General features: G+C 35.2%; 1 protein-coding gene across 1 annotated transcript in view; it reads right to left on the bottom strand.

Moving 5' to 3' along the window:
- The window catches only part of LOC128874235 (MOXD1 homolog 1), a 51,173-nt gene that overhangs the window by 6,895 nt on the left and 19,248 nt on the right, over window positions 1–25,030 (bottom strand). The window contains exons 2-4 of the mRNA XM_054118755.1: window positions 2,519–2,671; window positions 608–781; window positions 441–524 (exon numbers count right to left, since the gene is read on the bottom strand). Of these exons, the coding sequence (XP_053974730.1) occupies window positions 441–524; window positions 608–781; window positions 2,519–2,671 (411 nt within the window). The remainder of the gene's footprint in view (window positions 1–440; window positions 525–607; window positions 782–2,518; window positions 2,672–25,030) is intronic.

Consider the following 25,030-nt stretch of genomic DNA (forward strand, 5'->3'; position numbering starts at 1 on the left):
AAAAAATCCAACTTTTTTGATTGCATTTTCTGGAAGTTTGAAGTTTTAAGAATATTCTCTAAAAATTTCGAGAAATGACGGAAATATGGAACTAAAATGAAAGTAAATCAGGACGCGCGGCGCATAGCTGCGACAGCAAATACTGAATATCCTTTTGTAGACGTTTTTTAAATAATAATGTGATATTTGTCTGATCCAGGTCGACAGAGCAAAATTACTGCTAGGGATGCTGCATCTGCTATTAAGAGTATCTTATATGGTCCTGAAATAGATTTTACCAAGAATCTTGTAAAGATTACTTTGCAATGGGAACGAAGAATGTTTGTCGTTGAGTGTAGGAAGTGTTGCGTGCTTATTTAAGTACTGAAGGTAAAGGACATTTGTATACTTCAGTTACCAAGAAAAAGCTGACTTTAAGAAAAAGAATATCATCTGCTCACCCCGATCATGTGATGTTTCTCCTTGTGAGGCGCCTTGAAGATCTTGCACCAGTAGGTGGTGTCCGAGTTCTGCGACACTGGAGGCTACACATAAAAAGAATATAATTGATCGCAACAATCAAGGATGTTACTTTAGAAACCAATCTCTGGCCTCGAGTAGAACCTACTTGATGCAATTTGACGTCCCAGTGTGTTATGTCCTGAGTGTGCTGCGGTGGAGAATGAGGCGGGGGAGTCTTCAACCTCAGGGCTCTGCCACCACGCTTATCCCCAGGCCAAATCGCAGTGTTTAGCTCAGGATCAGTTTGATGCAACGCCCAAAGGACTCGGATAGTGTCTCCCTAGAACAGTGAACGATACTTCAGGTGAAATAACTCCCTGTATTAGTCGAATAGCTGCTTCGAAGGGAGATAAGTTCGTTAGGATGTATTTTAAGAGAAGCCAATTTAATTTAATTGTATTATACATATTATTATCCTCCCTGAAACTATCTATTCATATTTATGTAGATGTACTACGAATTTAATCAAAGTAAAAGGAGGTTACTTGCAATACTTTTTCACTTTACAGCTGTAGTGCATGAAATCTAAGATATTTAATCCTGTCGACCTTGCTGTTTTCTATTTAAATTCTTTTCGTCTCTCTTTTAAACATTAATTGTAATAAATTACGGTTGGCTATAACTCAAAGGCTGTAGCCAGATAAAAAAAGACAATTTATTCCAGCACAAAGGATGTTTATTTTTTTTAACACATATTCCTGTGAATTTCAATTGTAATCTGACCAAGAGCAACCAACACATTCAATGAGGCACATACACCCTCGCTCAGAAATATGTGGACACTTACTACTTTCAATGAATAAGTAATATGTATTTTTTATATTATAGTAATATTGATATAATTGATATAATTATAATTAATGAGATGTAATCAGGGAATTGATATAATTCCTTGAACTTGTTCTGCGAAAAGTGAAATAAAATGAAACTTTATTTACTTCTTTTAAGTATATACCTCAAAAAAGATAATAGTAATAATTACAATTGATATAAACATTCTAAATACCTTTTATACAAAGTTAAACTATGTTTTATAGAACAAGTGGCCGGATACTTTTGAGCGGTAGTGTATACACGCCCTTTGGAGTCAAAGGGTTAATACGTGCGAATGTGAGCGTTGGCTTCACCGGGGATGGGGTCCTTCAAGGACGAACGCTAGGGTCGCGGACGCATGCTAAGAGCCTAAATATCGCCGCGGGAATTCGACAAAGTTAGGGCCTCCTAAAGTCGCGGGGTCCCTTCACGCTGAGCATAAATTGAAAACAGCCTCTCTGCGAATTCTGTGGGGTTCCCGAGGCTGCGCTGTAAATCTTCGCGGATATTCTCCATTTCCAAGCTCCGCCAGGTAAATCGGACATTGGATATTTGGTTTCTCACGATTTTTAATCGAGTCATTCGCAAGCCTAGTCGATTAAGTACATTTCTTGAATTTTTTCTAAATTTTTATAGTTAAAGGAATTTATTGAATTGTTTCTATTTATATATTCAGGAAATTCGAAAGCTGCCTCAGAGATTGAGCATTGTTTTGGAAAATGGTGGCGAATATTTGCAAGATCGAAGGTTGCGTGGTTTTACATTGTAAATAAATGGCGAGCTACTTTGGAAAGACGCAGAATTGAAACATATGAAAAGTTGCTTTAGAAAAGCATAGAAGTCAAATAAATGAGAAGTTGTATAGTCATAGCTGCATAGTCGTAATCCAAAAAATCATAGTTGTATAGTCATGGTCGTATAGTCGTAGTCAAAATAGTCATAGTCGTATAGTCGTAGTCGTATAGTCGTAGTCGTATAGTCGTAGTCGTATAGTCGTAGTCGTATAGTCGTAGTCGTATAGTCGTAGTCGTATAGTCGTAGTCGTATAGTCGTAATCGTATAGTCGTAGTCGTATAATCACAGTCACAGTCACAGTGATAGTCGTAATACTTATAATAGTCACAGTCGTATAGTCACAGGCGTGTAGTCATTAGATTGAAACAAACAAAGTGTATAACGCTATTCATTTCGGTTTCACGCATACCGTAAGGCGATGATCCTGTGGATCACATGTCTGCCAGTTTCGCGAGAAGATCACGCTGGTGTGCGTCGCATTCTGCGATCCTCCGAGCACCTTGACGTCCTGAGACGCGTCCGTGACCAGAGCGGCGTCTGGATCCTCGATCCCGTGCGAGTCCTGAAAAAAAGAGTAAAACAGATTGAAATCGCGAGTCAGGGTCAATGCACGCACGCGGGCAAGGGGCCGCCGCGAGGGCCCCGAAACTCGCCGCTGGATAAACCTGGAGTTTATCGGATCAGGTGAGCGCCAGGTGTTTGTATTCGAAGACTCGAAACTTTCTGGCAGGTTCGATTCGTTCCACTGCCCTCTCTGTACTTTCTCCTCCGCCTGATCTACCCGAGGACAGGACGCGGCACGCGATTTCGCGAATTCAGAGAATCGAGCAGAGATTCGAGCTCGATGATCCAAATTGGTGTTCGCAAGGTGTCTCGAGATGTCAACATCGACGTTTTATCATGAATTGGTATCGATACGAGCAGTAGGGGAGGTTGGGGTCAATTGAAACCATGGATCAGGTAGGAACAATTGAAATAATTTAAAGATGGTTAGTTATAAGTAGAGTGCGGATGTTCGTGTAAATTAATGATTTTATACATGCAGAAAAAGAATTGAAAGTGGAATGAAAGAGTATTTTATATTCTAAACGGTGTAATGTGTGTATTATTGTTGATATTTTATATATTCTTTTACTTGTGCACATTCTCGTGGATTCGCACTATTTACATTTACGATAAATGCATAAATATTCGCAGCATTGTGATAAGGACTAGTTTCCGTGTCTAAACTTGACACTCAATATGTATCAAAGATTTGGTTATTTAGGACACTTTTATGAACGTGTATTGCTTTTCCAACATGAAAAGAAAATTCTCTAATTGTTTTTATTTTGTTCATTAAGACGATAGCCACGTCACCACATACTATTAAGACGTAGTGTTAATACTAAATACTATTACTTTTAGGACCAAAAAAGAATTATTATCATTGTAATACTAAATATTATTACTTTCAGTACCAAAGAAACTATTACTATATTGCAATACTAAATACAATTACTTTTACTACCAAAAGAAACTATTACTATTGCAATACTAAATACAATTACTTTCAGTATCAAAAAAACTATTACATAATTTAGTTTATGTATCACAGCGGAATAGCCCATATCTGATGGAATTATTCTCTGACGTATACACAGGAGGGAGGCCGCAGGCGTTTGGGTCGGTTGGATTCCGATTATGGTCTGGCGCTAAAGTTCGTAAGACCCCGAAGGGAAGTTCCCTTCCTGCTGGTAATGAATCGAAATAATTGGCCCGTGCGTCGTCACGCTCGTTGCGTATTTTGTAACGAGCACGTGCAAGGAGGTATCAGCAATAAAATCTCGCGCATCGTGAAAAAATTAAGTAAACAACCGGAGCTACATGAAGTTATTAACTAACAAGGGTAAGACAGGTGTGTCAACCGTTTTTTAAGCGACACTTGTCGAAAATTACGGTACACGCATAACAATAGAAAACCGATTAACGGTTTTTTGTTTTAGGAAATTTAAGTGCAAGTTTCCACGTCACTGGTAATTGAGATACTAGTTTAGGTAGCGTCAAGCAATTATCATTTTATTCTAGTAATAATGTGCATAGTATATTATTAAGGTGCCTTTATATTCAATCATTCATTATTACTTTTTTTTTTATAATTCTAATTTAAGTACATGCATTTATTCGTAATTTTGTTAAGTCAAAGTATTCATTTTCTCTGTTATCTACCTGATAATTTAAGTCTCAACCTAAAGGACATTACAATTTATCTACATATACGAAGTTCAGTAGCCATACAATTTTGCTTATTACTCTTTTTCTAATAGTTTACGAATATAATAAGTAGTTACAATAAGCAAAATATTACATTACATGGCCATCACATTGAGATTGGATTATGTGTAGAGTTTATTTAGCTTAAGTCTCAACCTGAAGGACAATTACAATTTATCTACAAATACGAAATTCAGTAATCATACATTTTTGCTTATTACTCTTTTTGTAATAGTTTACGAATATAATAAATAATTATAGTAATGGTAGAAGAGTAAGAATAAGCAAAATACTACACTGCATGTAATGTCCATCACATTGAGAGTTATGTGTAGAGATTCTTTAAATTGGAAAATCTTCCTCACCTAGCTCCTAAAAATGTTTATATATATATATATATATATATATATATATATATATATATGCAATTCACTCTAAAATTTTTCAGATATACACATCCAAACATTGGAGAAGGTGCATAAGAACATTGAGAAGTTCTTTGCAATGAATGGTAAGTTACTTTAGAGGAGCACAAAATTAATTTCTACGTCTACTGTGTTCACAATAGCTGTTTGAAAAATAATCAACTTTCTCAACCTTTCTGTAAGGTATTAATATTTCTATTTCTATTTCTATTAATCTATGTGTGATACTTCTAATTCTGACACTTTGAAAAAGCTATGTTAGAAACAGTTTTCCCAAATTCCTCTACAGATATTCCATCACCATTTTCCTCTTGAATGCATCATCGTACTTCATCTTTGGATTTTTAACCAATTACGGGGATAGAAATATGAAAACTCAAATCTCTCACAATTTCGTATGAGATTTAAAAAAACACCAGAAGAAATGCATTGTTTGGGTAACGCAGAGCAGGAAAGAAACGTTTTTAATCTCGATGGTGGCTGAGTTATTCGGGGCGGGGTTGAAGGAGGTTCTCACGTAGTTCGCAGGGGTTTTCTCATGACACCCGGATATTCTCATCGTCGTTGGGCTAATTAGCACGGCCCTGGCATTGCTGGATACCGATTAAAAAAAGAAGAAAGAAAAACTGATCTCGGAGATTCCGCGGTGATTTCCCAAAGCAACGAATCGACTCGTCGAAGTCGAGTTTTAATTGCCGTCGAGTAATTTATACGGGTCCTTCAGGGTCGAGCATGGTGGAAAAACTCTTCCTTTTTCCGAAATGAACTACGCTTACGCGCGGGAACGCCTTGATTGCCGTTCGCAGAGAGATTATGCAAATGATTACAGACGTCCACGTAGACACCTGGTTTCTGTAACTGAGTCACAAACCTGACAACGAGGAAGCTGCTCGCTTCTCTCCCGCGTCCTCCTTTCAGGAACAGGTTTCGCGACGTTTGCAACCAACAAATGCACCGGGGCAACCTCCATACCCTTTAACGGATCTAACGATACTTGTTAACGCCAAATTGAAGACACGCGAAGGAAGCAACGGTTTGGATCCTGTCTCAAACTCACGACGACGAGAATTGCTGAGGGCGTTTGGGAGATATATTCAAATATTCAGTATTTATTAATTTAATTCTACATTATTTGAACAAGTTTCTTAAGGTCCCTTAAACGATTTGGAGTTGCTTTACTAAGACGTTCAAAGGTTGTAACTAGACTGCAGATCTTTATGCAAAATAAAATCTTCGCGAACGTACCTACAAAAATTGAACCTAAATAAGAATTTATTTTATTTTGCAAATATTATAACGTGAACTTTACTTTCAATCTTTTTTATATTCTTGAATATTGTTTGCATTTTGGAGCAATTTCTATGTATTACAAATTTACATGTTGTTAAATGGAAAACAAAGTAGCTATATTTTCGCGCGCTTCGGAATTTTTCTTTGGCGATTTACAACTTTATGACGAAACGCAGAATAATTGAAGTACACAGAGTGTTACACTCAAAACCGGGACAATATTTAATATTTATACTCTTTTCTTCAAAGCCACACGAAAGAAGCAACAGTTTAGATCCTGTCTCAAACTCACGACGACGAAAATTGCTGAGGGTGTTTGGGAGATATATTAAAATATTCGGTATTTATTAATAAAATTCTACATTATTTTAACAAGGTCCCTCAAATAATTTGGAGCTGTTTTACTAAAACGTTCCAAAGTTATAACTGTTTCTATGAATAACAAATTTACATGTAGTTAAATGGGAAACATGCTATCACCTTAATTCAAATACTAGAAATGGTGAAAAATAAAGAAATGAAAAAAACAGCAAGAATAGCAAGTTGCAGACACCAACTGTTAAAATGTTACGGTATTCCCACATTCTACTATCTGAAAATGATATTTAATTTATTTATAAAAAGATAACATTCTTCGTTATGCAGACATATATTTGTTTTCTAATTTTTGTGAAGTATCTTTGCATAATTTATATCTAGACTGCGGAAGTTTATGCACGATAAATGTCTAACATGCATATGCAAAATATGCACGAAAAATATGCAAAATATGCAAGGTATATAGGTATATATAAAATGTAGTATAATAAGTAATATATTAGTATGTTACAGAATATTTACTGTATACACATATGTATATAAAATACTTTTCACAATTATTCTGGAATATTATAGTTCGCGTGACAATAAATTACGAGCATTTTTTCTAAATCTAATGGTGTTAGTTGGTGGCGTTTGTCTGTTAAAATTAATTTATACGCGGAGAATGATCGTTCTACGTCACATGAAGTAATCGGTGCGTATTTAAATTTGGACCAACATTGTTCTGGCACACTTATTGATCCTTGAACGCCCTCGTTATTTAGAATATTAGAAATGATCGATAATGTAGAAAATTCTACATTCTTTTCTAAAGTTGTTTTACATTTTTTTCTAATCTTTTCATCGCAATCACCAGTAATATTTTTTAGATGTATTATAGTATTCATATACATTTCTATCGATTCATTTAACGTTAAACCTATAGTTTCCAGTTTTCATATTGTTGTTGGCCAAGGCATGTTAATAGCGACCATTGCTCGCGTCAAGTCTGCATAAAATTCATTTTTTCTTGAGCTCGTTCCTATGTGTTCCTCTATTTCACACGAATTAGCAGTTTCTGCGTTTTCCTCTTATGTGTGGCGATATTTATGTGTTGATCTAACTGCGATTTCCTTTCACACTTCACATTTTTATTGCAGATTTTGCAATAAATGCTTCTATTACCGTTATCATTACTGTCATTGTCATTAATGACAAAATTGGAATCGTTTTTGATCCAACTTAGCATTAATGCTTGTCTACTTTTTCTAACTTTCGGCATTTTTAGAGAATTAAGAGACACTTAAATACATTCACTTTTCCGCAGAGATCACATTAATTGCGATGATCGAACTGAAGTATTCGAATTGCAAATACAAACTGTCACATTTAACGCTCGATTAGCAACTCAAAGTTAGAGAAATATGGTTTCATATGGCCTGTATTTGTGTAAACACTACACAATTATGATACGAAAGTTCGATGATAGACGAAACTAATTTGTCGAGATAGATATTTCACATAAGCACGATAAATAACATATGCAATATATTATTGCATGTGTTTTTAAACATAAATATGCAAATTTGCAACATAAAAAATGTATTTTTATAGCACTCTAATTTCAAAACAAATTTCTGTCTCCGTTCCGTTCTTTTAACTATTTCCTATAAAAACATGCATTTGCATAAACTTCCGCAGTCTATTTATATCATTCGTGCTAGATATAAAAGAAATTATGTATTTGTATTATTTAAAATTTAATTCAAGGCATTTTTAATGCCAAAAGTTTTTTATTGACGATTGACAATATCTAAAATTTAATTCTGACGTTAAATAAAAAGAAAAAGAAATCGTGGTAAATTAGCCTATTAAAATTAACTATTGCCACACGTACAAATTGCCACTAGTAGTTGATGGGACTCTAAAATTATATTTAAAACAAAATACAGATTACGTTATATTAAGTTAAATTACTGGCAGGAAGTAGCGATATGTTTAAAATCTGAGAAAAAGGACATCATTTCTGAGCAGGTCTAATACATTCGTCCAGCAGTTCGATATTCTCGAATAAAGGGAGTCGCGGATGCATGGGAAAAGAGGCACACGTGCGTGGATGCGGAAAATTAATTCGACGGATGTGACGTCATGGATCGGTACTCGCATTTCCTGTGGGAGTCTCCTGAGAAACCTGTACATTTCAGAAGACTCTTTGCTATATCCCTTCCGATGAGCATTCATTAAGAGTTCTTCGAATACGAACGCACTCGACATACGATTTCAGGTATAATATTCTCAGGCAATGGAATGATAAGAATCAGCACGTAAGATACAGTTGGTTACGAGAGAGTAGAGAGTAATAACCGAAACGATGTCTCAACTCTGGCTGAAGGATTGCTTTAAAAGAATTTATAATTGTTTACTTTATTCCTTCACTGATGCAATTGCCACTTTACTTTGTACAAATTTACGGAGACAAATTATATGAAATTTTAGTTAATTTAATTAATGTAATTACAACATTTAAATGAACACAGTTATAGTTATAAACTTGTTTTTAATGTCAAGTTTCTAATTTACCACGATTTTTTTCTGTTTTTATTTAACGTCAGAATTAAACTTTTAATATTTTTAATTGTTAATAAAAAACATTCGGCATTAAAAATACCTTGAATTCAATTTTAAATAATACAAATACATAATTTCTTTTATATCTAGCACGAATGATATAAATTATCTAAAGATACTTCAAAATTAGAAAACAAAATATATGCCTGCATGTTATTTTTTTTATAAATAAATTGAATAAAATAAATATCATTTTCATATAGTAAAATGTGGCAATACCGTAACGTTGTAACAGTTGGTAGCAGGGACTACCTTAAGCAGTGATAACGTGGCAAATTCACATTAACGTGAGCATTTAGTTTATAACATCGATACTGCGTGAGGTTACTGTTTCAGGTTTAAAATGCGTTTATTTTTAATTTTTCTATTATGTCAAAACTGTGATTTATCGGTGGATTGGAAAAATTGTGAGCCATAAAGTTTAATTAAGTTTAAAGTACATTGAGACAGAAGAACATGACAGTCTAGCGTAAATTTTGTTGGATTTTTATTAGATGTCGCAAATGTCACAAAGATGTTTATTTATTCTAGACATTTCAGTTACTCGTTATGTTGCCACTTTTTCACTGCAACTGACAGTCTCATTTCGATAATAGCGTGTGTCCCACATATTTTTATTTCTCTTTGTTTTCATAAACAATTCTGTAAAGTTTATACAATTCTAATATATAAATTTATACATTATTCTTGCTATTCTTTTCATACCATTTCTCTATTTGAATTAACGTGATAGCATGTTTTCCATTTAATTACATATCAATTTGTTATACATAGAAACAGTTATAAGTTTGGAACGTCCTAATAAAACAACTCCAAATTATTTAAGGGATCTTGGGAAACTTGTTAAAATAATCTATATTTATTTAATAAACACTGACTATTTTAATATATTTCCCAAACATCCTTAAAAATTTTAATTGATTACAAATTTCTGTATCTTCTTATGGAAATTTAGGAATGTGGTAGCATAGCAGTAGGACATTTAAGTGCAGCAGGTATCAAGGGTTGGACAGAGGATTGCTTTAGGTTACGCTTCTCTGGAGCTTCGGAATTTATCAGCATGGCGTTAAGACATTTAATTGCATCAAGTATGAAGGTCTGAAGAAGACAGCTTTCGGTTTACGATCTTTAGTCCTCCAAATTCTATCTGCATAACATTAGGACACTTAGTTGTTCTTAGATATTAGATGATTTGTTGCATTAGTTCTGTGCTATATTTATTTGGACTCTTAAAAATCTGCCAGCATATGATTAAGATATTTAATCAATTTTTGAATTATCATGCCCACCGCAAAACCATTTATTTGGTACTAAAGCGTCTGTCAAGTCGCCATTTTTGTACAAATGATTTTCTAGTTGAATACTTATGTTCAAATCGCTAAAACACTAATCAAATTCTGTATTGATGATTTACTTGAGCTGGAAATTACGAATCTGATATCAGAAATACAAAATTCAAAACGGCGGTTCCAATATGGGCGACACGTATATTAAAAAATTAGTAGATTTTCATGAAATTTTGTATTTATTGTATACTTGGGTTGCAAATTACGAATCTTATATGAGAATTGCAAAATTCAAAATGGCGATTCCAATATAGGCGACACGTATATTAAAAAATTAGTAGATTTTCATGAAATTTTGTATTTATTGTATACTTGGGTTGCAAATTACGAATCTTATATGAGAATTGCAAAATTCAAGATGAGGGTTCCAATATGGCCGAGACGTATACCAAAAAATTACTAGATTTTCATGAAATTCGGTATTTGTTTACTTGGGCTGGAAATTACGAATCTTCGATCACGACCGTGAACCGGAAAATGGCGTTTCAGAAGCGGTTCATATCAATTGTATCGTTAGTGTCTCGCTGTCTCCCCTTAGCGAAAATTCAAGAAACTACAAATTAGTCAAATTGCTATTAGACCATATTATAATACATAATACATACATAATCTAAGAACAACATAATTCGTGAAAAGTGAAAAGAATGTTCTCTACCAATCAAAAGCGATCACAAAGAATTACGAATCACTGTGAAAACTCATCGTGATTGAGAATGAACGTGATTGAATCACGAGTGATTCAAAAGTAGCAGTTCACGTCATCTCTAATAAAGATATCGTTCCGTAAACATCGGGTAAACCGAGCTTGTTCTCAATTTCTCAATTCCCTTCGATTCTCCGAAAAACTCCAACAATTTCCACCATGTTCCCCTTTTCTTCACCAAAGGATCTCGTAAAAAAACCGATGTCAAAGTCCATCTGTTCGTCGTATTCGCGCCTCGAAGCCGTTACTCATCCGAACAGGGATAATTAGCATCGGTGCGACTCGGGAAACCGTTTGTTCGACATAGAACGTTAACAAGGACACGCGCTTCGGCGTGCAAACATTTTCTCAGCGATTAGGGGAGACCGGTAGACGGTCGGTTCTCTTTCAGTGACCGGTAGGTGGTTCCTCGGAGTTCCCCGAGGACGATAGGAAGGGCCTTTATCCCCTCGGCGGGATCTCCTCGCGCTACCAGCTGCTGTTCTGCCAGGTGGTAAAAAGGAGAGCCACTAGAAGAGGAAGAGAGGTAGCTAAGGAGGACGGGAGAAGGAAGAGACGGAGAACCGAGGGGAACCAAGTGGTCGGGTTTCTCGACGTGCCGCTCGGAAAGAGACGAGAAAAAAGCTCCGGGCAGAAGAAGTAAGACGTGCAAGGAGGCCGAAGAAAAAAGGGAAAGGAATACGGGCCAAATGCTCCACAGGAGCGACGGAGAGAGAGGGGAGGGGGAAGGCTACCTCCAAAACACCTGGCAAGCATCGTCCTCCTAGTGGCGCCTCATGAGAGAATTCTCTCTTTTTCGTCGGAACTCCGGACCCATGGGAACCGCGACGATTCTCCAACGCCACAAAGGGAACCGTTTCTTTTTTGCCTCCTCTATATACATCGGAAACTATTTCTCAAGATACAGTCGCGGTAGCTATATTTTCGCGCGCTTTGGAATTTTTCTTTGGCGATTTACAACTTTATGACGAAACGCGGAATAATCGTGGTATACAGGGTGTTCAAAATCAGGAGAATATCACTAGTTTACAAAATATAAAAAGATATGTACATTCAATGCCACAATTTTGTTCATATGTATTTTGGCCTACTAAACTCGAAAATTGCAAGAACAAATTTTTCTATGGACAGGTTTCTTTTTTTGAATTTTTGAATTTTTTCTAACATACCTTCACATTTTAGGCCATATGTCGAGTTGGAAACGTTCGATTGGGTCGCACAACACGCCATTTTAAAGGTAATCGAATTTCCAACACTTACTTTTCACATTATTTTCCAATCGGTTCAATAGTTTAAGTGTTACGAGCCAACATATATGAGAAGCTTTTTTTGAAGAAAATCTATGGATAAATACCGGAGTTAGGAACAATTGAGTGAAGGTACAAAAATTCTCTCTCTCAAAACTCTGTTTTTGTATTTTTTTTCTTTTTATATAGGAAACATTTATTTAATTAATTTCGAATAGAAATAATTTCGGCCTTTACTTTGTCTTCTGTTATTCGTTGGGTTCGTTTCTCTGATGAGGAACCAAAATGTAATCTTCCAACATTCTTTCATCCCAATATCGTTGATAGCACTATAAGAAATTGGACATAATTTGACAATTTTTATTTTTCTATGGCAATAGAAAAAATATTCGTGTTTTATTTTAGCCGAAAAAATCAAAGTTTCTCGTATATATTGGCTCATAACACTTAAAGTATTGAACCGATTGGAAAATAATGTGAAAAGCAAGTGTTGGAAATTCGATTACCTTTAAAATGGCGTCTTGTGCGACCCAATCGAACGTTTCCAACTCGACATATGCCCTAAAATGTGAACGTATGTCAGAAAAAAACGAAAACAAAATTCAAAAATTCATATAAAAAAAACCTATCCATAGAAGAAAAAAATGGTGGCATTGAATGTACATTTTGGCTGTAAACTAGTGTATTTAATATTTATACTCTTTTCTTCGAAGCCACACGAACGAAGCAACAGTTTGGATCCTGTCTCAAACTCACGACTACGAAAATTGCTGAGAGGTGTTTGGGAGATATATTAAAATATTCAGTATTTATTAATAAAATTCAACATTATTTTAACAAGTTTCCCAAGGATCCACAAACAATTTGAAGTTACTTTAGTAAGACGTTCAAAGGTTGTAACTAGACTGCGGATCTTTATGCAAAATAAAATTATCGCGAACGTCCCTACAAAAATTGAACCTAAATAGGAATTTATTTTATTTTGCAAATATTATAACATAAACTTTACTTTCAATCTTTTTTATATTCTTGCAAATTGTTTGCATTTTGGAGGTTCTTGAACATTCAAATTTCCTATAAATGCATAAAGATCCGCAGTCTAGTTATAACTGTTTCTATGTATTACAAATTTACATATAGTTAAATGGAAAACAAAGGGATCTGTTTCTTTTTTGCCTCCTCTATATACATCGGAAACTATTTCTCGAGATACAGTCGGTAGCTATAATATTCGGGTGCTTCTCAATTTTTCCTTGGCGATTTACAACTTAGAATAACGCAGAGTAATCGAGGTATACAAGGTGTTACACTCAAAAACCAGGACAATATTTAATATTTATACTCTTTTCTTTGAGGGGTTACGCCGTTTTCCTTCTACGAATTTTCCGGATTTTTCAAGAATTTGTATTGAAGCGATAACAAGATTTTATTTACATTGAACTACATTAACACTTTCGCTGTGGATCACGCACATGCGCGTCTTTAGCTTTTTTAGTCGGTTTAGTCGTATTTAGACAGTTAATACGATCTAAGCATTCATGTTGGTCTGTTCTTTTGTGTTTAGTGTTGTGGTTAGACTTTTGGATTGTTCGGCAATCGTATTATATATAATATAAGTTACCACAAATATATGTTTTTCAAAATAATCATATTAGAACATTTGTGAGAAATTTTTCGTTAAAAAAAGTATCGGAATTGCAGCTCCCAGCGAACGGCTACTTATTTTCGTCCGCAGTGAAAGTGTTAACGTAGTGTGCACTGTGCGTCGGCGTCTTGTAACGAATGTGCGCTACATTTATAATATAATAAACACTTTAAATATTAACACTTTCGCTGCGGACGAAAAGAAGTATCCGCTCGCTGGGAGCTAAAATTATGATATTTTTTTTTATGAAAAATATGTTACAAATGTTCTAATATGATTATTTTGAAAAACATATATTTGTGGAAACTTATTTTATATATAATATGATTGCCGAACAAAGAAAATGAAAACTGAAAAATAATAAAAACAACCATATATTTTCAGTTGGACGCACATGTGCGTCATCCGCAGCGAAAGTGTTAAGTAGTGCTGTGTACTATATTTCCTGATCCAGACCTATTCAACAGTACCTACTCGAAATACGTATCATACGTCAAATGAAAAAGAAAATACATTTATAAAGAATTTGAACAGTATTATGCTCTCTGAGATGACCATTGTTGCCTGCAAGAGACTCTTACAGAACATTCTTACAGAACACTCTTACAGATCGGTATCCGAGAGCCTCATCTCCGCGGAATGTACGAACGCATTACGCGACTATTGAAACGCAAGGAAGATCCTTCGCAGATCGCATTGATTAGCGTGGAAATCGGAGAGAACTGTGGGAGGATGATTGAAGCATTCTCAGCAAAGTATCGTTAAGAATGGCTAGGGAATCATGGTGGACTTGGGCTCCGAAGGAGATGAGAGCATAGACCTTGACACCAGCGCTTCCACGACGTTTTAATTCGATTATTATTCTGCTCGTAAAACGAAGCACGATGAGCTGTAACGAGCCGAGCAGCGTGCGTAATTACGCGTAACCGTGTGCCCTTCTCAGGGCCAGAACACGTGAGAACCGGATCGACTTGTACCTTGACATGCTGAAGGAAGCCTATATGCCATTATGGGAAGGAAACATGGGGTCAGCCATTCCAGAAAAATGAACTCTAAAACTATTCAGGTCTAGCGACGGGAGAAAAATTTAATGTCGTAGAGAAATACCGCGATAATGAAGCGGATTGAGTTTCACGCTACCGTCGTTATGCGAATAATTGTCTTTCCTATTCGTCTCTAATGTAGGTATTGATACAAGTATTGACATTTGGTCAAGAATTGGCGAGAAAGAGTCCTCCAAACTAGACGGGACTGAGGATTACGATGTTGTAAATATTTAAAATAATCTATAACGTAAATAAGAACAAATTTGTATTCTTATTCAATGACGACAAAATAAAACAAATATACATAGGTATAAGTTAAAGTAATATAATAAAACAATAGAGCAGTTCAGCTAATTTGACATTACCGGCATAACCCTTTCGTCACGAGCGCAGGATATGTTCGACACCTGTCTAATAATCTTATACGTGTTACTTATATAATTAATTGAATTTTATATAGATGTCTTTTAACATTAAAGATATAAACAAATCGTCAATTAAATGGCTTTGAATTAATTCTGCTCAAATCAATCGTCAATTAAATGGCTTTGAATCAATTCTGCTTAAAGTAATTGTCAATTAAACGGCTTTGAAATAATTTCTCTTAAATCAATTGTCAATTAAATGGCTTGGAATTAAATTTGCTTAAAGTAATCGCCAATTAAATGGCTTTGAATAAATTCTACTTAAAGTAATCGTCAATTAAATGGCTTTGAATTAATTTCTCTTAACTCAATCATCAATGAAATGGCTTTGAATTAATTTCTCTTAAATAAATCGTCAATTAAATGGCATTGAATTAATTCCTCTTAAAGTAATCGTCAATTAAATGGCTTTGAATAAATTCTACTGAAAGTATTCGTCAATTAATGACTTTGAATTAATTCCTCTTAAAGTAATCGTCAATTAAATGGCTTTGAATAAATTCTACTTAAAGTAATCATCAATTAAATGGCTTTAAACTAATTTCTCTTAAATCAATCGTCAATTAAATGGCTTTGAATTAATTTCTCTTAAATCAATCGTCAATTAAATGGCTTTGAATAAATTCTACTTAAAGTAATCGTCAATTAAATGGCTTTAAATTAATTTCTCTTAAATCAATCGTCAATTAAATGACTTTGAATTAATTCTGCTTAAATCAACCGTCCATTAAATGGCTTTGAATTAATTCTGCTTAAGGGGGTATCCTGAATTAGGAGATCTAAAAAAGCGGTTTTTCGTGAATTTCTTTAGGATGGAAAAAAATAATTAATTCTTTCGAACTTTTTATCCTATTTTCATACATATTTGAGTAGTCTGTACAAATTTTTTCAACAAGAAATATTTAAATTGAGTCGAGTGTGACACACATTTGTAGAGCATTTCACAATTAAAAGATTAAAACCTCCTATCGGCCGGGAAAATGTAGGTCGTAATTTTTGTTTGATACAAAAAAAATCAAAAGAAATTTTCATTTTCATACATTTGTCTTCTATGTGAACTTAATGATTAAGATGAGTCTTAATCCAAATAAACGCGAGGGGAAACCCTGCTTCAGGTACTTAATCTCGGAGAGTTACTCGCGAATATTTTTAGATAAGATCCCCTTTCGGTGGAATCATGCCGCAGAGCGAAAGGGTTAAGCATATCTCAGCCGCGACGCAATATATTCACAGGGCGTAAGCTGCAAGCACGGTGATCTTCGGAAAGACGTTTCGAGAGAGCAGGCGAACCAGTGCGCGAATTTATCGCCGCAGAAGCCGCGCGAGTTAGTGGAATCAGCTTCCGCGAACCAGTTTGGCGCCGGTTGAACCACCAGTGGTGGTAATTCATGCCTGTTTTCTGGTCCTGGCCTCGAACCCTCGGGCCGAGACGAGAGACCTACGACACAGAACCAGGTACGACCTTTCCTTCCTCCCGGCCTCCTGGACGCTATTAATTGCTCGAAAGGCTCGGAAACTTTACGTTTTTCTTGGGGAGCCATAATAAAGTCTGGACTTCCTGATAATCGCTAGCTACGTGGCCCTTTCCCCTCGTCCTTCAACGTGAAATATAATAGGACGTCTCGGGCTCGTTCTGGATCCCATGGATAACCAATAACTGGTCGAGATGTATCTATGAGGGTGTAGGGGATCCTTCCTGGGAATTTGTAATGTCAAGAGTTTATTATCTTTAACCTTGAATATTAAATACAATTTGGATAGAGATCTACTGCTTAGCCTCATTCTTAATTTCTTAGATACTTTAGTAGTAGTTTTCAGGAAACCTTATAATTTACAGTATCAATTGAATATATTTACATGAATTTATACATAACTAAATGACGACGTGCCAGATTCATTCTGAATTCCATGAATGACCAATAACTGTTCGAGATTCATTCTGAATTCCATGGATGACCAATAACTGTTCGAGATTCATCCACGATGGTGTACTGGCTACTACAAGCTAGTAGCTTGTAGGAGTATAATAAAAAAAATGGAAGAACTATACCGCACAATAAAAATCAGTAATTTTTGTCACAACAGCGTTGAGTGAATGTTTAGATTATTGGTCCGAATTTCTATGATTGGGTTCAATGTTCCTTAGGGTGAATGCATTTGTTTAAACAGAGCGACATTTGAGAATGATGAAAGAATGTCTGCGATGCTTGAGCGAACGAATGTTTAGTTCGTATGTCAGTCTTTTAAGGGGAAAAACCACTCTAGGATTTTCAAAAAGTCGATTTTCTTTTTTTGCTTAAACGATACTTTATAGTCATAAAAATAATACGTCATTTGGTTTATAGTGAAAAACAAATGTTAAAAGGTTCAATTATCGATTTTACCGCAGCGCCTCAGAGCGCGATTAAAGTGTTCATAAAACTTTAAACGCGTTTTTCTCGAAACCACTTTTTTCAAACTGGAAGGACGGATTTCTCAGTGACTATTGCACGGATCGATTTGAAATTTTTACAGTAGCTTCACAACAATATTCTCTTTGGAAGTACATAGCCGGTTTTTGATTGAATGTAAACTTTTTTTTTATAAACAATTTAATGCTCATTTTTAGGACACAAAGTCGATTCATTGTTTAAAAAGTGCGCCACTTCCACAAAAATTGATTAAGAAGAAAAACCCTACGTACTTCCAAAGCCAATTGTATATAGATTATAAATTTTCTTTAGTTATTGTTTCATGACTCATAGACGCCGAGAAATCCGTCCTCCCGTGGCGGTGTTTTCAAAAAAGCTGTTCTCGACGACGGGCCCTATCGCCGCCATTTTCTATGAAAATGACAATAAAAAAAATTGTTTTTCGTTCTTCAATGTGTGTTAAATAAACCCCCTGAAAAGAAATTCTATTCCATTTGTCACACTCCCAAAATAAATTGTTAAATTTAGGTCTTTTTTTCTGCTTCTAGAGTCGTTTCACCCCTTAAGAGAAGCCACAGAGTCCAGACACGAGCGTCTCAGTTAATAAAAAGTGAATATCATACTCGAGTATTAGTTATTCTCCCGTCAGCCACTACACATGGAAAAAAACACATGTGGAAGTCTGATAATTTATAACAAGGACCCAACAGGTGCGATAATCACTATAAAACAGATTACGTACCCCTAGAAAATAAATAAACAAACAAACATCTAACTCGACTTCTCCAGCCACGAGGTTCGACACTGTCGCACTCCGATATTAATCCAACGTCTCAATACTTGGATAATTGCATTCCAACAAGAAGTGTTTCGTGAGAATTCAATTCCGACCGAGAGAAACTCGACGCTGTCGCGCGTTGGCTACTCGAGTAACCCCAAACAGGGTAGGTTCATCAATAATGTATCGCGAAATTTGTCGACTGCAGGAATACACTGCGGGCCGTGGGTAGCCGCTAGCCAGGGTCTCATGCGTCGGAATCGGTTTACAAGCAGGAGAAAACGCGGAACGGTTATGCGAAGGAAGAACGACGGGCAAGAAACGACATCAGGTACATGCGGCTATGAACTCGCATGAGCTTCCACCAGACATATTTTATACAGGGTGTCCGGTGTAATATTTGATATTTTACAACGACTTCAAGAATTATACCGACTGAACTTCGAAAATCATTGGGTGCTTTTCAGTTCCATGGATTTATTTAAGGGGTTAGTCGCAGTCAGGAAAATGAAAACGGACACTTTCTTTTGTGTGTGTGTGTGTGTGTGTGTGTGTGTTTTAAGGTATTAAATAATTTTTATTAATGAAATTTAATTTCAGTAATGGCGCGGTCAATAATTGTTAATTTTTTTTCTATGATTTATAATATAAGCTTTTATAACATATCAAATTTTCAGCGAGTTCCTAAATTGCATTTTGGTTTAAATTGCAAAAATTCATGGTGAAAATCTGTATGTTTCATTAAAAGCTGTGTTAAAATTACAAAATCTTGATATCGTTTTTCATAAAATTAGACGTGGTAAATTTAAATCGAAATAGGCTCGTATGATTCATATTTAATCAAATAACAAGCAAATGAAGTTTTGTTAGAATCTTTTATTAAGGGGTTAGTCGCAGTCAGGAAAATGAAAACGGACACTTTCTTGTGTGTGTGTGTGTGTGTGTGTGTGTGTGTTTTAAGGTATTAAATAATAATTTTTATTAATGAAATGTAAATATATCACAAAATATATCTTAAAGAACTATAAACAAATTTTTGTTTTAAAAAAAGGTTAATTCATTTCGTCATAACAGGCGATGCTGTGGGTGGCCATTTTGTTTGCGGTGAGTAAGATTTCTCCAAACTGGTATACCTGAAAAGAAAAATGAAGGTAGATTTGGAGAATGTATTAGACTAACGGGTCCCTGATCAAAGGATTTTGGAAAAAATTAATTTAAAACAAAATGACGTACATTTGAAGTTGAAGTTCAATTTTCATTATAAAATTACGTGATTATATAGAGAATAAAAAGAAAAGTATATAAGAAAATAAGAAATCCTTCGATCAGGGACCCGTTAGTCTAATATATTTTCTAAATCTACCTTTAGTTTTGTTTTCAGGTGCACCAGTTTGAATAAATCTTGCTCACCGCAAACCAAGTGGTCACGCACGCCATCGCCAGTTATGATGAAATGAATTAACCATTTTTTAAAACAAAAATTCTTTTATAGTTCTTTAAAACATACTTTGTGATATATTTACATTTCATTAATATTAGGGGGACCAGAAAGTAATGTCGTTTCTTTTACATTAAATTCTAACAAATAAATTCATAACAAGTTTTTATTTTTAATCAATTATGTTCGCACTCTTTACCAACAACCTTTTGCTATCTAGTGTGCAAATTTTCAAACTCAGATCGATAAAAATCAATTGGTACACAATGACCTGATAAATGATAAACAACTGTTGACATCTGCTGAAACAACATTACTTTCTGCTCCCCCTAATAACAATTATTATTTAATACTGTTGCGCCGGGGAGTTGAAGCACGAGAATTCATTTTAATTAAATATAAAGTTTATTAACAAACTATAACTTTGAAACAATATAACGATAATATAACGATAATCTTGGAGACTTGTAACGAAACGTCTCCTCTCTTTGAGTTCTCGAATCGCTCTCTTCTATTTTAAAAGTTTACCGCTTCCTGGCAACCGGAAGCGCGGGAACTTGTTTCCGCAACTTTACATCGTCGCAACATCTTCACACCGTCGGCGTCGCGACGATGTAACTCGGAACTGTAGTGCGGCATCTTCATACCGTCTCAACAATACCTTAAAAAAAAAACACACAAGAAAGTGTCCGTTTACATTTTCCTGACTGCGACTAACCCCTTAATGAAAGATTCTAACAAAACTTCATTTGCTTGTTATTTGAGTAAATATGAATCATACGAGCCTATTTCGATTTAAATTTACCACGTCTAATTTTATGAAAAACGATATCAAGATTTTGTAATTTTAACACAGCTTTTAATGAAACATACAGATTTTCACCGTGAATTTTTTCAATTTAAATCAAAATGCAATTTAGGAACTCGCTGAAAATTTGATATGTTATAAAAACTTATATTATAAATCATAGAAAAAAAAATTAACAATTATTGACCGCGACATTACTGAGATATAAATAATAATAAAATCTGAAACAGAACATAGAGAAGTTTCGCGGTAACAGTCAGCGTTGTTGCCACCATCATTTCTCGAGTATTACGAATGTGTCTGTAGATTGATTCCACGTATTGATTTATTATGGACGTGTGTGAGAGTAGGAAGACTGTACTTTTATGATAGTTTCCAATTATATTTTTGCACGTGACTATTTCAAAACAACTACCTTACGGGGGCATGTCAGTCTTGATGGATTTAACAATTTTTTTTTTATTGTATTTCCTGAAAGTTAAAAATTTTGAAAGTATTTTCTCAAAATTTCGAATCAAAATTTGGAAAAATGACGAAGATACGAAACTAAAATGAAAGTAAATCTTGAAATAATTTAAAAGAATGCCTCAATGATGAAAAGAAACAGTACTCAAATCCTTACCTTTCTAAGAAATGTAAATTTGTATTACAAAATCTAACTCACTGTACAATTCACTGTTTGTTTATATATACATATGTATAACTGTATACCAAAGTGGTCGCTAATGACCCTGATGTCAATGCGACCTTTATCAATAAATAATTAAAAAAAAAAAAAAATCTTGAAATATTCAATACTCTTCAATAATATAATTTAATCCACCATATCAATAATCGACCATATCGATTTCTTGGCCATACTGCTTAACATTAAAAATAATAAACTTTAATTTACGCAAACTCTACTCTAAAAATATATAAGAGCGTTGGTTAATTATTTCTTTCCCTACAATTTATTAATAAAATAAATGTATGAAGTTTGATTTTGAATTGGTTCCTGTACGAATACTTATTACACTGGCTATATGTACACAGTAATGCACAGAGTTGTGCACGATTCAATGGGAACAAAGTAATGTTTATGATGTCGAGTAGGACTAGGATTATTTTTCAATACTATGCCAACTATAGCAATGCTTCGGTATTTTTTAATTCATGGTAGAAATTTCTATCATCTGCCCTGTTGTACCTCCTGATCAGTGTATTTCTTAGCTTCTTAGTATCTATCCTTGTGAAAAGGCAAGCGTCCTATTTAAAAAAAGATCTGCGTATTTCAGTAAATAAAAAAAAAATATTTTACTTTTTATTTTGAATGTATATGTATATGTATATGTGTATGTATACGTGCACGATATAAATAATATATTAATATATTAATGGTTCATAAGATTTTGTGGCGAGGCCTGCATACATTAATTTAATTATTTGTTTTTCTCATGATATTAAAAATAACACATATAATGTGTCAGAATCGAACATGGAAAATAATATAATTATAGAACTTGGTGTTGATTTGTCGTTCAGCTCTGCCAACACCAGCTCAAGTTCAAAAAGTGGTAAAAAGTGGAAGTAGTTCGTGGTAGTTTCGAGACTAATTACTAGACTGCGGATCTTTATGCATTTATAGAAAATTTGAATGTGCAGGAACCTACAAAATGCAAACAATATCCAAGAATATAAAAAAGATTGAGAGTAAAGTTCATATTATAATACTTGCAGAGTAAAATAAATTCCTATTTAGGTTCAATTTTTCTAGGGACGTTCGCGAAGATTTTATTAACCGTCTTCGAAAAGGAGGAGGTTACTCAATTCGACATGTATATTTTTTTCTTTTTTTTTTTAAGTTATGTTGACCGATTACGCCGAGATGGCTTGACCAATCGGGATGAAACCTGTTGCACCTTGTAGAGCATGTCTCCGGGGTGGTCCCATTACCAAACAATTTTGGGATTTCTCATTCTTTACCCGTTTTTTTTTTGCAAGAAACCGAAAAATTTTGTGTTGCTTCTTATTCCGAAACGAATTGACCGATCAGATCGAATCTTCTTGCATTTCGTAGGGCTTTGTTGCCTCTTAAAAGATTAAAAATATATTTGACCCTCTTCCATTTTGTAACACTTTATTGCACTTTTTATCGCAAAATTGTACTATTTCACGTATGTTCGGTCTGAATTCGATGAAATCGATGAAAGCCTCAACGTTTTTCTGCCGGACAGGTTTTCGAGTTGATCACTTTGCAAAAATGATTTTCCTTATTGTTTACAACTACTGTTATTGCAAAATTTCTATTCTTTTATTTTGCATAAAGATCCGCAGTCCACTAATTACCACGTGTCGCCGGTTTTTCTAGAACTGTCAGCGCGTAACAGTTTCGAGTTACACCCTGCATAGACAGACGGCTTTTTACTTTGTTAGACCGAAGTGAACCGGTTCCGCGATGCAGGAACCGTAAATCATACTTCGGATCGCTCGGGTTTGATGTGTCCCCCCAAATATGTTAATGAGCCTTTTCTTACTTCGATTCGCTTCTTTCTTGCGGCAGTTAACTCTGACCGAGATTGTAATGGGCACCGTTAATGGGAACTGCTGGAATCCGAGAGCAAGGGATTGCGGACCGAGTTAGAACGTAACGATATAATTGTTGGATATCGTTTAGGTTAATCTGTACCTTCTGTACTGTACCATCTAATCTTCATTACTTTAGGTTAGTCAGTAGTTTTATCTTCATGGGATAAGTAAATATTTTTAAGTTTCAAGCCTAGTCATCCGTCCATACACCAACTACGCATCGGACCCTTGTACCCATACTCACTAACTCCGAATAACACGCCCGACTCCTTAAGGATGCGCAGGACCCAGAGCCAAACTCCAAGTTGACTTCAGCGACAGTTGCCGAAAAAGTAGGAAACTCCGGGACAAGGACAGAGAGGGCGATACAAAAATTGCAGGAGAGACGAGGACAGGGCGATTAGGCTAGCATGATTTTTTGTCCAGGATATTGAAGCAAAGAAGCAATATTTTCTAATAATTCTGGTTTTAATATGTTCGTTACACTTTGGCGGATGCGACTCCAAGGCCTGATTTTGCAATTTCGGCCTTAAAACTTTATAAGCAATAAAAGTATGTTTGCTATCTTCATTTGATTGTTTATAAAGTTTTAGGGCCGAAATTGCAAAATCAGGCCTTGGAGTCGCATCCGCCAAAGTGTAACGAACATATTAAAACCAGAATTATTAGAAAATATTGCTTCTTTGCTTCAATATCCTGGACAAAAAATCATGCTAGCCTAATCGCCCTGTCCTCGTCTCTCCTGCAATTTTTGTATCTCCCTCTCTGCCCTTATCCCGGAGTTCCCTACTTTTTCGACAACTGTCGCTGAAGTCAACTTGGAGTTTGGCTCTGGGTCCTGCGCTCCCTTAACATCCTACGATTCTCATTAGTCCTTCCCCTTATTTCCACCACCCTTCTCAATCAAAAAACACAAACCTTTAAAAGGCACACCAAAACTGCTCTCGCGAGCTTTTTCGTAATATATTACAACAGAAGTAGGAACGTAGCGGTAATCTAGTTTCTAAGTATCGAATTGTATTAGACGAACTTTGAAATAAATCGGAATCTAACATAATATATTTCGACAAGGGATCCTCTCGGTATAAGCCGACATGCACCGCAGTTTAGCGCTGAGTACTGACTCGTGACAATCTTGAAGCAAGGATGATGCTGAGAGACATTCTTGACGTGTGTGAGCGTGTTCCGTAGATGGAAAGTGACATTAAGCTTTAGTTACTAGAAGAAACAGAAAAGGTTTGTTTAGTAAGTGAAAATGACATTAGACTTTAGTTGCTGGATGAAGCAGGAAGAGTTGGCGTGAATGTAGACTTCGAAATGGAGAAAGTGCGATAAAGTAGCAGTAATACAAGAAACAATATCACAAAGTAGCAGTAATACAGGGAACAGTATCACAATGTAGCAAGCAGGGAGAGTTTGCGCGAATGTAAACCTCAAAATGGAGAAAGTGCGGTACAGTAGCAATGATACAAGGAACAATGTCCCAAAGTAGCAATTATACAGGGAACAGTATCGCAGAGTAGCAACAGTACCAGGAACAGTATCACAATGTATCAACTGTACCAGGAATAGTGTCACAATGTGGCTATAGTACAAGAGATAACGTCACA

This window comes from Hylaeus volcanicus, chromosome 3 (assembly GCF_026283585.1).
Source record: "Hylaeus volcanicus isolate JK05 chromosome 3, UHH_iyHylVolc1.0_haploid, whole genome shotgun sequence".
In the NCBI taxonomy this organism is placed as follows: domain Eukaryota; kingdom Metazoa; phylum Arthropoda; class Insecta; order Hymenoptera; family Colletidae; genus Hylaeus; species Hylaeus volcanicus.